At 39.4% G+C, this 15,256-nt stretch overlaps 1 protein-coding gene across 1 annotated transcript in view; it reads right to left on the reverse strand.

The window, feature by feature from the left end:
- Window positions 1-15,256, reverse strand: part of PGAP1 (post-GPI attachment to proteins inositol deacylase 1) — a 55,240-nt gene that overhangs the window by 16,057 nt on the left and 23,927 nt on the right. Inside the window, exons 10-21 of the mRNA XM_084893142.1 lie at window positions 14,915-14,998; window positions 12,024-12,070; window positions 11,587-11,638; window positions 10,104-10,181; window positions 9,419-9,494; window positions 7,538-7,611; window positions 7,386-7,437; window positions 5,645-5,711; window positions 5,124-5,232; window positions 4,066-4,104; window positions 1,921-2,014; window positions 136-226 (exon numbers count right to left, since the gene is read on the reverse strand). Of these exons, the coding sequence (XP_084749268.1) occupies window positions 136-226; window positions 1,921-2,014; window positions 4,066-4,104; window positions 5,124-5,232; window positions 5,645-5,711; window positions 7,386-7,437; window positions 7,538-7,611; window positions 9,419-9,494; window positions 10,104-10,181; window positions 11,587-11,638; window positions 12,024-12,070; window positions 14,915-14,998 (863 nt within the window). The remainder of the gene's footprint in view (window positions 1-135; window positions 227-1,920; window positions 2,015-4,065; window positions 4,105-5,123; window positions 5,233-5,644; window positions 5,712-7,385; window positions 7,438-7,537; window positions 7,612-9,418; window positions 9,495-10,103; window positions 10,182-11,586; window positions 11,639-12,023; window positions 12,071-14,914; window positions 14,999-15,256) is intronic.

Consider the following 15,256-nt stretch of genomic DNA (forward strand, 5'->3'; position numbering starts at 1 on the left):
AAGAGAAAAATCCCATTTACCAGAACAAGTCAATTGCCATATTTGTATGAAAATGTATATTCCACTATGGAAACAAACATAATGTTTTATATACAATACAAAATTAAAAGCATTACCACAGGTAATAAAACTTACCCCAACAGAAACTTAATCATAATCACAAAAGGATCAACTTTGTACGGTTTGGCTTCTTTATCCAACATAGTAGCATATTCTAAGCAATGACCTGAGGAGACATGACAGGCAGTGAAGAACCCACAGCCACTACAGGGGCGACACGCTATCTCCCGCACTGCCGGTGAGAGCACGCAGGTGTGGCAGAGAAGCCCACCCGCAGAGCAGGAATGCCCCCATTTCTCCACGCCCTCATTACCACTGATCTCACCTCTGTTTTTATTTATTGTCATTTTAGTGAGCACAACCCAGGATAATTTTTTATAAACATCCTTGGTTCAGAATTACTTCTGTAACTGGTTTGAGACAGAATCCCATACATAAATCTTCTAGATTAACATATATATATGTATATATACTGAGTGGCCAGATTATGATGATCTCTGAATGCACACTCAGTGTATATCCGATAAAATAAAAGGCTAATATGCAAATTATCCCCTTGACCAGTAGTTCGATCAGCAGGCAGGCCAGCCAACTGCCTATGTCCCCTTCCCCTGGCTAGGCTGGTTGGACCCCAACCATGCATCAGAGATCATAATAATCTGGCCACTCAGTATGTGTGAGAGTGTGTGTGTGCGTGTGCGTGTGTGTGTGTATGTATATATCTTTGGGGTCTCTATGAATTCTCTAGGTATAAATTCTGTATATTTGAGAATCAACTATCAAGTCACTTAAAACCCAGAAGGATGAGACATCTCTTTCAAACTTTCCAAAAATATTTACATTCATGTATGGTGATGTCATATCCCAAAATGACCTCTTGAGTGCAGCGAATGTTATTGCTTTCTTCCTGGAATGTAACTTAGCGGCAGCCTGGAAACTGTAACAAGCCACATTCAAGGGAACGAGTCCCTGCAGGAGGACTTGGCAAAATGGAAACAACGGAGACCTTTGACTGCTGCTATGTATTTTGGCCCTATCTTCTCTCCTCTCGCATGTAAGGACCTTTGGGAGGTGAGTCTCCTGGGAAACTGTCCCACGGCTGTTCCCGGGGAGGCCTGTCCATGCGCTGTGTGTCCTACACTGGCCTCTCCAGCTCCAGTCTCCACCCTGCTGGGCTCTCCATGCTGGGAAGCTGCCTTGCACGGACTGGCTTCACGTAGGTTCAGCGACTGAGAGGCGCCGGCAGACAGGAGAACGTGCTTGCTTCCCCGCCTGTCCCTGCTGAGGCCCAGCGTTCCCGTCTGCAGCCTGCCGCTGCCACAATGCTGTCCTTCCTAAGCTCGCTCGTCGGTTCTCTCCCTGGCCCTGGCCCCCACCGTATCAGGTGGCTCATCTGGCACTTTATCATGTTCTGTTACCCTGCACACACGGGGACCTTGGAAACATTATACTCTCCGTCATTCCACTCAATGTGCCAGGACCCAAGTAATAGTTGGTACAGCTCAAACCTTACACCCAATGCCTACTCTGTGCCTGGTGCTACGTGACATACCAGGAACAGAGCAGAGAACTAGATCCCCGCCGATCAGCCTCTCCACACTGAGAGGTCCTCAGACCAGGGGGAAGGAATCTCAGGCACAAGGGTGTACAATGGGGAAAACGGGTTAAGACATTTCTTGGGTATCTTTTAAAACTTAGAGGATCTCAAATCCCTGGAAACGTGAGAGAGATGAGTTATAAATGATCAAGAAATGGATTCTCTTCCTTAACCAGATGAAAGATGAAAAAGTAGTAATGAAGCACAGAGGGAGGGAGGAGTGGGGGTCGGTGTGGGGGGAAGAAGAAGGATAAGATTCTTACCTGCTGAGAAAAGGGAGTATAACTGTCCTCCGTAAGCAAGAAGGATGCTCGACACAATGTAAGCAGGAAGAGCTCCGCCGTGAAACCGAACGACCTAGAAAACAGGCAAATCCAGGAACGACTTCTATGTTGTCACACCAACACGTGAAATAAAAATGTCGTCCTTCACCTGCTCTCTCTCGTGATGTGGCCACAAAGGTGTTTCCAGTAATGGGGGTCGAACTCTACGTACAATAAATGTTAATATCTAGTACACTAGAAACATGGTGTCTGAGTTTCTCATCAGAGCCACGATAAGGAAAATACATAACTTAGTCATAAGTGCACCCTTTTTTACAAGGCACGCTGACTGAGCGTTTACTTCAGGCCCGGCACTCAGCATCTTGTGGGCATTATTTCGTGCTCTCCTCCCGCAAACCCTCTGAGGGGGTTCTCATCTGATTTTATAGATGACACGGAGGCCCAGGGAGCATGTGAAACTTGCACAACTAAAAACATAACATGCCAGCAAGTGGCCAAGAACTGAACCAGCAACCTTTCTGTATTCAGGACAACATCCAGCCAGCTGCGCCTCACCGGCCTGGCTAGCTGTCCTTCTCTGATGCACGTGCAGTTAGGCTCGGCTATGGAGCACTGAACTCACTAGACTTTTCTTTGTCACTGACCTAAATTATGAGGCGCCAGAATGACATGAGAATAGAGTATGTTATACCCTCAGCCCATACATCCAGGCACAGTAACATGTCTTTTGAACATACTAAACATATGATAGCATGGATTCCAAGAGATAATAAATTTTCTTATTAATTGATCCCTTAACGATTTACTTATTACAACTCTCCATGATGCTATTTTCCAACTTGTACTAACATTTAATCTCTTTATAATGTAGCACAAATTTTTTACACTTAACTTACAATTTTCTAATGTTCACAAATTTAACAATACTTACAATCTAGTTCTCATCAGGTTGTTGTGAGGATCAAGTGAGATGTTGCATATACTAGTAAAAAGGTTCTAATTTAATTTTGGCTTGTAAGTTTTATTATCATGATAGGATTAAATGATTTAAATTAAAAATATTCTGCTATGCCAGAATTGCAAAACACAAAAAATAAAGTGAAAGTAATAAAAGGTACAATAAAAGTGTTAATGAATTTTAAAATTATATGACTTCTCTGACAAATAAATATTATCTATTGTACAATTCTGCAAGTTATAATGATGTTGAATCATAATATAGCAGTTCTGCTACTTGATAAATTATTTTTGTAACACTATTTACCTATGAATTATAGAGACACTCTCCAAATAAATTTAAACTATTTTTCTTTTTTCATGACAGCATAGTATTCCATTGTGTAGATATACCATAGTTTTTTGGTCCAATCATCTGCTGACTGGCACCTAGGCTGCTTCCAAATCCTAGCTATTGTAGATTGTGCTGCTATGAACATATATCCTTCCTGATTGGTGTTTCTAGTTTCTGGGGATATAATCCTAGGAGTGGGATTACTGGGTCAAATAGGAGTTCCATTTTCAGCTTTTTTAGGAAACTCCACACTGTTCTCCACAGTGGTTGTACCAGTCTGCATTCCCACCAGCAGTGCACAAGGGTTCCTTTTTCTCCGCAACCTCACCAACACTTGAACTATTTTTCAACATGTTTATTGAATATAATTTACTTTTCATCTCTTACAAACTGAGCATGCACAAGATTAAAAGTTCTTTGAAAATGTTCATTTATATGACGGAGTCTACAGATTTTATTAGGCCATGAATTATAATATACGAGCAACATGAAATGTTAATATGACGTCCGTTTAGCCAAGAACATGAATATATGTGAGAATCGGGAATCAGCTCTCATTTCTAGGAAGTCTCAAACAGGAAAGTGCCCCTTAAAGCCAGGGCGGCCAGTGTGGCCACTGCGCCAAGATGAAGTTTAGGTTTCGTTAACCTGGAAGGAAGGAAGAAGAGGAAAGGAGGAAGCAGCAGTAGCAGCTGCAGTGGTGCTGACTGCAGCCGGAGGCCACGGGTGGTCTGCTGAATGTTAATTCTCTGGCCCTTTCCAGAATTTTGCAACCCCTGCCTTATAGTACCTATTCATGAGACAACCAATAATTAAACAGGGGTCTCTCTTACCTGTCCAAGGATTTGCGGAAAGGAAGTCTTAATCGTCACCTAGTTTAAAACAATCATTAAGAAAAATGTTATTTTCCCTAAAGCTTCTCCAGGTCACATTTTATTAAATTGAGCATTTTATTAAATAAAAATTAAACTTTTTTATGGTAATAAACCTAAAGGCACTCAAGATCTCAAAAGAATCCTTTGAACCACCAACATTTAATTTGTATCAAATGTTCAGTAAAATATTTTCCCGTATTCTAATTCTTTGACAACTGAATGAATGCCATAGTTACATAGTAACCCTTTACTAACTAAAGTATTTAACTAATTAGAATATCCAATTACTAGATCATGCAAGCTAAAGGAATTTATTAAATGACTAAGTGCAGATCAGTGGAAGCAAGATATTTCACATAAACTAGAAACCTGTGATGTCACCACCAATGTCTGCTTCAGCCACGGCCGTCTGTGGGATCCTTAGGACCTGGCCTGTTCTGATACAGGGAGGGACTCTTTTGGTTCATGAACCCATAAGTTAGTAACATGTTATCCTGGAGCTCCATTTCCCTTCCCTCAGCACAAGGAAATCTATGTGATTGTCACACAAACACAACAGGCACTAAATTGCACAGATTAATGACTAACAGAAACTAACATAGTTAGTGAGAAGCAAAGACGGTCCTTAAGCTTATCCAAGAGCTAGGAACCAATGTGCATTGTGCTGATGAGTAAAGGAAACCCCACAGCTGATTTCAGGATGTTCTTCAATTTACAAAGGACCTTTGCTCCCAAATGGAAAAGGTTAAACTTCGGTAGCAATTTTAAGTTTATTTTTTTCTCTTACTTATTAAGATGCGTCCTTTCAGTGGGCCAGCTAAGAAAATATGGAGGTGGTGCTAACAGGTAAAATGGAGAATACTTAAAGTAATATACAAATCTATTTATTTTTTTATGAATGTCTACTTCTAGTGTTTATTGCCTTCTGCATCACCATGTATCTGAAGCTACTATAAAATACATCAGCAGTTTATTCTATAGCTAAATCTTAAAAGTGAAGCCAACACACGGCTTACCTCATACTCACAGTCGGAAGACGTGTACATCTTTAATAATGCTATGTTGCTGTCATTGTCTGGCTGGGCAACATGGAGTTTCAGAGAAATTTCTGTTGAAGATGGGACCCTGAAAAATAACTTAAATATCAATTCTCAAATACAGAATGTTATTAAATAACAACGGCTAGGCCAGTCCTTGGCCCAGCACAGCATGCTAAGGGAGAGGGTGCTGGGAGTGAGACGCATGGTTACGGAGGGACACTCCAACCAGTCACAGGTGTCTGAAAGCTCCCTCGGGGCACAGGAGTCGGAGAGAGGGTGGGAAAGGGTTCATGTTTCAAGCAATTAAGGTTTACAATCTGTATCAGTTAAATAAGAACACTATACGTAATATTATCTTACGGGCACAATGCTCTATTACGGATTTCTACATTTTACTAGGAGGCACTTTAATGATTTCATTCTGATTTAAATAAACTTAGTAGAATTTGTATTGTTCAAAACACGAAAGTTTAAGGTAAATTCTTTCATATACTTACTGTGCAATGGTTAGCGAATCTTCATAAGACCAGGGAATGTGAAGTTTATAGATACTAGTTATTTCTTCTGTTAAAACAAAACAAAAACATGTATTACTAACCTTATGTCACACCAAATGCTATATAAACTACTATAATACCTAACTAATCATAGTAGTTGTCATTATAGCAGTTCGTAAGAAACCAGTAAGAGTTATATCACATAATAGAAAATTATGGAGAGTGATTAATAATCTATAATATATATATATATAAAAGGCTGCCGAAACTGGTCTGGCTCAGTGGTAGAGCGTCAGTCTGCGGACTGAAAGGTCCCAGGTTTGATTCCGGTCAAGGGCATGTACATTGGTTGCGAGGACATCCCCAGTAGGGGGTGTGCAAGAGGCAGCTGGTCGATGTTTCTCTCTCCTCGACGTTTCTAGCTCTCTCTCTTTCCCTTCCTCTCTGTAAAAAATCAATAAAATATATTTAAAAAAAAAAAAAAAAAAAAAAGGCTAAGTGACCGTCTGACTGGAAGCTATGACCCGCGATGATCACCAGGGGGCAGACAATCTGACTGGTAGCTATGATGCGCACTGACCACCAGGGGGCATATGCTCAATTCAGGAGCTGCCAAGCTGTGGTGACTTGGCAGCGGCAGTTCTTGGGTGACGCAACCTGGAACCAGAGAGGAGGGAGCCCGATTTCAGGGTGTATCACCTGAGAACCACCCTCTCATAATCCAGGACCCCTTGGGGGATGCTGGGGGGCCAGTTTTGGCCTGATCCCCACAGGCCAGGCTGAGGGACCCCACCTGCCGACAGACCCTGCTCACTTCATACAGGCCCTTCGAGCCACAGCACTACTCCAGGTAGGACCAGCCAGGGAGGGACTGCAGGAGGTTGGCTCCAGGGCATGTTCAGCCCATCTCGCCCAGTCCTGTCCTGCTGGCTGCCTTCTAATTAATTTCCTTTCAATGTGCATGAGTCCGTGCACTGGGGCACCAGTGTTTTATATTAGACTTATAAAAGATATTAGAGCATATGGGAGGGACTAAGAAACTGGAAAAACATGAAGCAGCTAATCTGAATTTCTATTAAAATAAAACAGTAAGGTAGGTAGTATTTTTAAACTGTGGATATTTAAGCCTGAGCTGGTGTGGCTCAGTCGGTTGAGCATTGTCCTGTGTACCAAAAGGTCACCAGTTTGATTCCCAGTTAGGGCAATGCCCAGGTTTCAGGCTTGGTCCCCAACCCCCAGTGTGGTGCGTGTGGGAGGCAGTTGATTAATGTTTCTCTTTCTTTCCCTCTTATTCTCTCTCTGAAATCATAGGTGTTAAAACTAAAACAGTAGATGTTTACTGTTAACATACTGCGGACGGATCACGAGAATTCTCATTTCATATTACACAGTGTTTTACAAATTATCATACTTTAAAAAGATATTAGCTCGTAAGGACATGTAGTAATAACTTCAAAATGCAATGGGTGTTTAATTTTAAAGCGTGACTTTAACATTTATGTCAAATGTTTTTTGTACTTGTTCAATAGAAACTTATCTGGCCATTGGGTTAAGCTAGCAATAAAACTACTGGTCCACAGTGTTGTTAAGAAAGGGTCTACGTATATTAAATCTGTTGGAAATATAAACAGCTTTTCTATTACATTAAATTATACTTCACATAAATATAGCAAATTCAAGCGAAAACCTGCTGATCTTTCAAATGACATTACCTCTATATCTTATTGTAAAACACACTGACCTTTGACTCTTGAGCACTTGCTGTCTACGTTGACTTGAAAAGCTTGGTAAATCTAATAAAGTTTGACCACAAAAACAAAAGCAGAAGTTTACTTGTTTGTTTAACTAAACAGTAAAATAAAATAAAATCCTTCTTATACGAGGGATTATTACCTGTCCAAAGTTCAGAAGTTCGATATTATAGAACAGGCCGTTTGTGTTTAATTTCACTGTCCTTGAAGATAACCCTGTTAAATTAAGTACCATATTACTTAGAATATCAAAGAATAACCAAAGTTCAAATTGCTTAAAGAACATTAAAATTATGCCAACCGATGTTTAATATTAAAAAAGAGCTTATAGGTTCTGACTTCTGACATGAAGGCACGAACTCCTAAAAATACAATCCTCCTTCAAAAAACTCTGGGTAAAACAAAACATTTACAATGCCTTTCAATCACATGCATGTGCTTTAAGAAACCAAATACATATCTCCAGTGTCGATATGGTAGCTTTCTTGGTAGATCTCATTTTGTAAGCTCGCTATCTTTAATGAGCTAAGTGACTGAGTTGCCATTTCTGTACTGTTCTCAGTGTTTTTCTACCAAAAAAAGGGTAGAGGAGGGATAAAAATCTTACAGGAAGTTTCCTCTATCAAGTAGAATAGAATCTTTTCATGAATGGCATAAGAGCCAACCAAAATAGAGATTCCACTATCCAAAACCAGAAAAACTTAAACAAGAAAGTAACCATAGTATTGAATCATAACCCAATGAATAAAATAAATATGCATGGCTTCACTGCTGACATACATAAAAAATGAATAAATAAATAAATCAGGAAGAAGGGACAACATTCCCTTAGGAAGAATTCTAGTAAACATAGTGTCAGTGACAATTGCTTCAGACTAGATGAACTAAAGGATGCTAAGATTAGTGGGTTATTTTGAAGGAAAAAAAAAATAGGTTACTCACAAAGTATCTCCTCCCAAAATATTAATTATAGTAACTTCATAGTAGAAAAACCTGGGAGACACCTCCTTCACCAAGTGGCCAAGGTTCACATCACCGCTGATCAGACACAGCGAGTGATAAAGCGTGTCCTCTGCTATGACTCATGGAGAAGCACTCATTATATTAAGAGTATTCTGTGATACTCTTGCCAAAAATGTGTAACACCAACTGACAGGAAAGCTTTAGACAAATCCAAATCAAGGAACAGTCTACAGAGTAACTGACCAGTGCTCTTCAAAGGTAAGGAAAGACAAGGAAAGACTGAGGAGCTATGAAAATATTAGAGGAGCCGAAAGAGCCATAAAACCTCAGAGCAACGCGGGCCCCTGGAGAAGAACGAAGGTGGAGAAGCCCACGAAAACCAAAGACAGCCCGCGGAGTGGTGCGTAGCACGACGCTAACGCTAGCTGCTGAGTTCTGACAGCCACGTTGTTCACGAGGCCAGCCATTGTTCACGAGGCCAGCGTTACAGAAAGGCGAGGGGATGGGTGCACAGGAACGCTGTACTCTTTCTGTAAGTCTAAAATGACTTCATCATAAAATGCAAAAGAATCTGGAGTTACATGTATTTAGAGAAATCCTGAGACTGTCACAGGGCAGGCAGACATGTATACCTTATAATAAGCCTTTTATAAAAAGGGCCAATACTGAGCATGAATTCACATGAGAACACACGCAGACACACACACAAACGCATGTGACCATGGATACATTTATTTTAAAGTTTCCTTCTCGAGTGGGGGGAAGGGAGGATGGGAGAGTAATAGGGAAATAAGGACACATATGTAATAGCTTAATCGATAAAGAAATTAAAAGATAATAAATAAATAAATAAGTTCCCTCCTCAGGAGATGACGGCTGGCCCAGTATTAAATAAGAGTCAAACGATGGAACACATCACATGGTAAGTCTAGGACTATACTTGAAATACACAACAATAGTCTTTTTCATGGTTCTGCTTTATGGCAACAGCCCTATGAGAGAAATCAGCACTGCTGAAAAGAAAAGCAAGTCTTCAGATTTCCAAAAGCAAAGCACTTACCGAAGGAAAAAAGATGCGTTACTTGAAGCTGTATGGATCTTGTCTCTTTTATAAAGAATTCACAATCCACAACAAACTGAAATAGAAACACTGATTTATTAGAAAGAAAATAACAATAAATTTTAGTAAAACACCTTGATGTTCGAGTGGAGAATAAAAGTCGCCAGCGTTGGGGAAGGTATTATTAATATGTGCCACACCCTACCTCTGGCTAAAATGGCAAGCATGTCTCAAGGAGAGATGCTGAGCTAAGAAAATTTGATGAGCAAGCTTAATTTAATAAAAATTATTAGTGCGTTGTGTATTTTTTTGAGTACCTCTTTTATTCTCACTCTACTCCCTATTTCCAAATATATTTCTCTTCCCCTACCCAAGTATATTTTTAAGAATGGGGTCAGTTTCTTCCTCATTTGTGGGCTTCCTATATAATTCCTGGCATAGACTCTTGCATATAAAATGGTCTCAATAACTAATAGATTTTGGAAGACTGATGCTCCCACTTGGAATAAAGAGACTTGGGTTTATTCTGCTTAGTTCCAGTCGGACTGGTCCTACCAGTCGTAGGTTAATCACTAGACTGGCATTTAGGCAAGCCCGATGCTGGCGAATTCATCAAAAAAGAACAAACATTTAGCACTGAGTGGCCCCCAACACATTCTGATAATGACATTAACCCATCTATTACCTTACTTCCATGGATGGATGGTACGTAAACAACAAGATGAGACAAAGATGGATAGTCTTGGAGTCTTAACGTCAGAGACTAAAAAAAAAAAAGTGAAAGTACAGAGCTGATTTATATGGAGCTGGAAGCACGTTAAAAGAAAAATAAATCATAAATACTATTTGTTATATAATATGTTATTAAAAAAAACAGATTTCAAACTTTTATATTCAATGCTTCATAAGGTACTACCCATGTTTATATTTCCAGGTCAGTAATCCTGCTGAAAGTCAAATTCCTAACAATTATGTGAATATAGACTACCAAAATAGTCCTGCATCTCTTGAACCGTATCTGTCCCTTCATGTGAAACAAAAGACATTGAGCACCAAATTTAAATATCTTACATAATTATTTCCAGATGCCCTTTCTTTTTATAATGTGTCTATTTGTTTCAAACAATGTTACAGCATTATCTCTACATTTATTTTGGTAGCACAAGACAGAGGCTCAACAGTTGATGAATGAATGGATGCTATATATGATGGCAGAGTTTGGATCCTAATCTCAAATGATTCTGATCAAGCCCAAGAAGTAAAGAGTTGCTGGCTTATGGTATATATGACCATCATCTCCTAAACTATTCAGTACAATGACAGGAAGACACAGCAAAGCAAGACTAATAAGGTACCTCACCAAATAAACACCTCTTCTCAAAATTAAGACCAGACCTTATATGTCCATATTTTGAGGAATAAAGAGGTAGGAGACACATCTATTTATTGAAAAGCCAAGCCACCAAATGGTTGTGAGAGCCACTTTTTCCCATGGAAGTTCATGCAGAGGTGGGGTAGTGACATATTGCTACCATTTGTGCACACGCTGAGACATTACTGCAGATAACTTTCTCCTGGCACTGCAGGGCAGCTGTGGGCAGCCCCGAGAGGTTCTGAGGCTGGAGAGCTGTGTGTGAGTGGCCGTCTAAGAAGCCAGTCAGATTCCCTTGGGAGAGCATGTTAAACAAACTCCTGGGCTTCTCCTCAATGAACAGCACTGTTTCTGCAACAGACATCTACCTTATCTCTCTATATAAAAGCCCAGTGACTGTAACGGCAGATCGACTGGAACAACCAGAACGACCAGTGGCTATGATGCGCACTGACCACCAGGGGGCAGACGCTCAAGGCAAGAGCTGCTTCCTGGTGATCAGTGCACTCCCACAGGAGGAGTGCTGCTCAGCCAGAAGCTGGGTTCACACATACATTTCATTTTATTTAGAGCATTATTAACTTAATTGTTTTTTTTACCTCTGAAAACTAAAAAAAATACATTTTTCTCCATTAAATCTCTCCATTTCTAGGGGAAATATTTCTAAAATGCAGATAAACAAATCTTAAGTTTATGAAATACCTAGATGAATTAATAAAATACCATATTCTAAAATGCCTATAGGCTCAAGTATTTTTTTTCACCTAAATGTTAAAATTCTAAAGCCACAACTTACCTTAATTGTTGGCAACAGTTCAGCTTTCCACGATAAGTCAACCCCTTGCTGGCTGTGGAATAAACAGGCACATGTTATTAAAGGACATACATATTAAAGTATTATAAAGGATAAGTGTTAGAGGACAAAGAAATTACCCACAGAGCTACCAGAGAGAGTTCTAATGACATGAAGTCTAAAACATTCTCATACAAGATATTCTACCCACATAGTCCTTTTGGAACCAAAAACCTGTCTTTCCAGCAGCCAACTATTTCAATGTTTACAAACTTACTGCTATGCTGATTTCCCTTTTCACTTTAAAGCCAATACTTTAGTTTAGTATACAGCACTAAAATGAGTTTAAAAAGTATAAAGCTATTCTGAAAGTGTAATTTGTGAGTGTGTTTACGTTGAGAAAAATGAACGATGGAAGGCCATAGATTCAAAGAACTTACCACATAGAAGTGCTGTTTATGCAGCCAAAAATCCAGCTATTTGTATCCTGTTGATAAATGACACAAGCAAAGCACACTAAATGGTGTGGAAAACAACTATGCAAAACAGACATCTTCAATGTTTTACTGTTGCCTGATAGGGCCAGTAGGCACAACAAAAATGTAATTTTAAAAATCGAATTTTAAGAATTTACCCAGCTCTTAGTATGATCTTGTTAAAATGTAGGAAACTTAACTATGTAACTACATAATTAAACAATTATGTACTTACATAATGGGTATTCCTAAATAGCTACTTATTATTTAGGAATGTATCTGACATGGTCTGAAAGTCCAATAGGTCAAGGGTAGGTAAAGAAGTCTACAGTCAACAAGATAGGGAAGCAAGAAACCTAGAGTAGCAATGTGAGAAAGAGTAACCCAATGGACACCTCTCCACAGCACATCACCTAAACATTTCTAATTTTTAAAAAAAACATGTTTTTATTTATTTTAGAGAGAGAGGAAGGGAATGGGAGAGAAACATCGATATGAGAGGTACTGATTAGCCACCTCCTGCATGCCCCCTACTGGGGATGGAGCCCAAACCCAGGCTTGTGCCCTGACTGGGAATTGAACCAGCGACCTTTTGGTGCACAGGATGATGCTCAATCAACTGAGTCGCATGGGCCTAGGCAAGCATTTCTAATGTCTGAACCGACACCTTGACTTTGGCAATGTTCATTGTTTAATTATGTAGTTACTTAGTAAGCTTCCTACATTTTAACAAAAACAGAAAAATGAACAACTAGACGTGGACCTTTATACAAAAATAATAATAAAAATCCAGCGCCAAGCAATTAATCTAAGTATAGCCTTTAGTTTACCATTTGAGTTCTTATTTGACTACCAGAGTACTTCTACACAGCTGAGAAGGTGTTTGGATTGAAACACAATCCAAGACTGGAGGCAGTCACTGTTTTGTCAGTGCAGCAGGAAATACGGCAGAGATGGTTGTGATTTTTTTAACTCTATTACGGGTTTAGCTTCAGTCATTTAAGAGAATTATGACCTGAGATCACTCCAACTTCCAAGGAAGGAGTAAGAGCAGTGCTTCAAGACTGCTGAGATGACCCAACTACCGAAATCCTACCAGAGCGTAAGATAATGAGAAATACCGCTCAGACAGCCACATAGATGCTTCCTTCATATATGCATTGGACAATAAAAAAAAAAAATCAATCCTTTCTTTAAACTAATACTTATAACTTATGAAGTCCATTCTAGGTCCATGGAATTGTGACCTTGAAGAAAAGAATAAATCAGGCAGGCCTGGTCTTTGCTCTCATGAAACTTAAATGAAATTTTAATACGTTTTTCCAAGAATATAGAAAAGAAAGCTGAAAACCAAACAACCAACCAAAAATACACAATATGCGGAAGCCAGTTTGGCTCAGTGGTAGAGCGTTGGTCTGCAGACTGAAGGGTCCCAGGTTCGATTCCGGTCAAGGGCATGTACATTGGTTGCGGGCACATCCCCTGTAGGGGATGTGCAGGAGGCAGCTGGTCAATGTTTCTCTCTCATCGACGTTTCTAGCTCTCTATCTCTCTCCTTTCCTCTGTAAAAAATCAATAAAATATATTTTAAAAAAATACACAATATGGTATGTTTCTGCCCTCCACTACTGCCAAAATGCCCGTGTGACTTCCATATCAGCTGCCCACACTTCTCAGAACCCTAATGTGCCCTTCTAAAGCAAGGCAGCCAAACAAAGCTTCACAGCCTAGACAGGGAACATCCAGAAGCCTCTCCATAGCCAGCCCACTTTGATCCTGGGTTTCTGCAGCTAATAAGGGAGCGTGTCCTCAGAGACAGTCCTCATTATGAACATTGCCAATATCCCACACCAGTCATTTCACTCGGGGGGTAGAGAATTTTGAATTGAATAAATATATCCAAGCCCACCCTAAAACAGCATTTTTATATAACCTAGAAAGTGTCAAGAGAACAGTTTCAGGTCATCTCGTAAACATCCCTAACTAATTACAAAACGGTATTGATGATCTTAGAAAAAGTCATTCAAGAATTGCTAACTCCAGGAAGTAGAAAGAAAAGAAAATGCCATGAGATCATAAAATGCATAGTTCTTTAACAACAACAAAATAATAATGATAATAATAATAATAAAATCTGTTTACATCCCTCAGTGGCTGCTAGAATCGTTAGGTGAGAGATTGTTTGGGAATGTCCCAGTGGACAGATCATACTGATACCACCTAAGACCCTGATACATCTTTCTGTCACTAGAAGTGGGACAGACAGCCAGGATATGCCTCCTGATGAGGGGAGTGCCCAGTTCTACTTATAAAACGTTTTTATCATACACAATTAATCGGAGTATAATCGAGATTCTATATCTAACTCCCAGTTTACAGACAACAGGAGGGATGGAAATACGTGTTAAAAGAAACAAGAATACAACCAGCTAAACCCACAATGTAGGAAACTTATAGAGCACATCGCCTTTCTTGAATAAACAAATGGAAAGAAAAGGGGGCTGCTACAAAAGAGACTTAAGATCCACGAATCAAATGCAATGTATGGACTTCAGATTCTGATTCAAATAAATCAACTTAAAAAGTATCACCACCTTGTCTAAAGGCTTTATTCTATATCAAGGTGCAGCATCTACCAACTCAGTGATATAGGAGATCCCGGTATATTATCAACTACAGAAATATTTGGATGAATGTTTTTCAATCAAAAAACTCTTCTCCAGACAAATATTTTACAACAAATTATATTTAGTAATAGTGCATAGCTAAGGTAGAGATCCACTAGATATTTGCTGAATTTGATAAATTCAGCAGTTAGCCCTTTAAATTTACACACAATGTACCAATCATCTTACCAGCATGGTGCTCTGACAATAGGCATGAGAGTAGATTTTTCTATGATTTGCAAGAGGAAATGTAAAATATATATTATCAGATTCCTGGAAGAAAAAAAAAAAGAGGACACAATAAAATGATCATAAAAATGGATAATTCCATCCTTCAAAACTCCAGCTAAGGTGGTAATTATTCTATTATTCCTGGTAGTGTTGAAGACCAATATTCTAGGAGTGGGAAGAAGAAACAGATGGAAGATGGAGAGATCAGGTATAAACCCTGTAGTTCTGAAACCTGTCTTGAAAGTATCAGTATGAATGTATGAGTTCTGGTTTGGCTTGGTTTCGGCCTTATGATGAAGC

This window comes from Pipistrellus hanaki (assembly GCF_964339955.1).
Source record: "Pipistrellus hanaki genome assembly, chromosome: 8".
Lineage (NCBI taxonomy): Eukaryota > Metazoa > Chordata > Mammalia > Chiroptera > Vespertilionidae > Pipistrellus > Pipistrellus hanaki.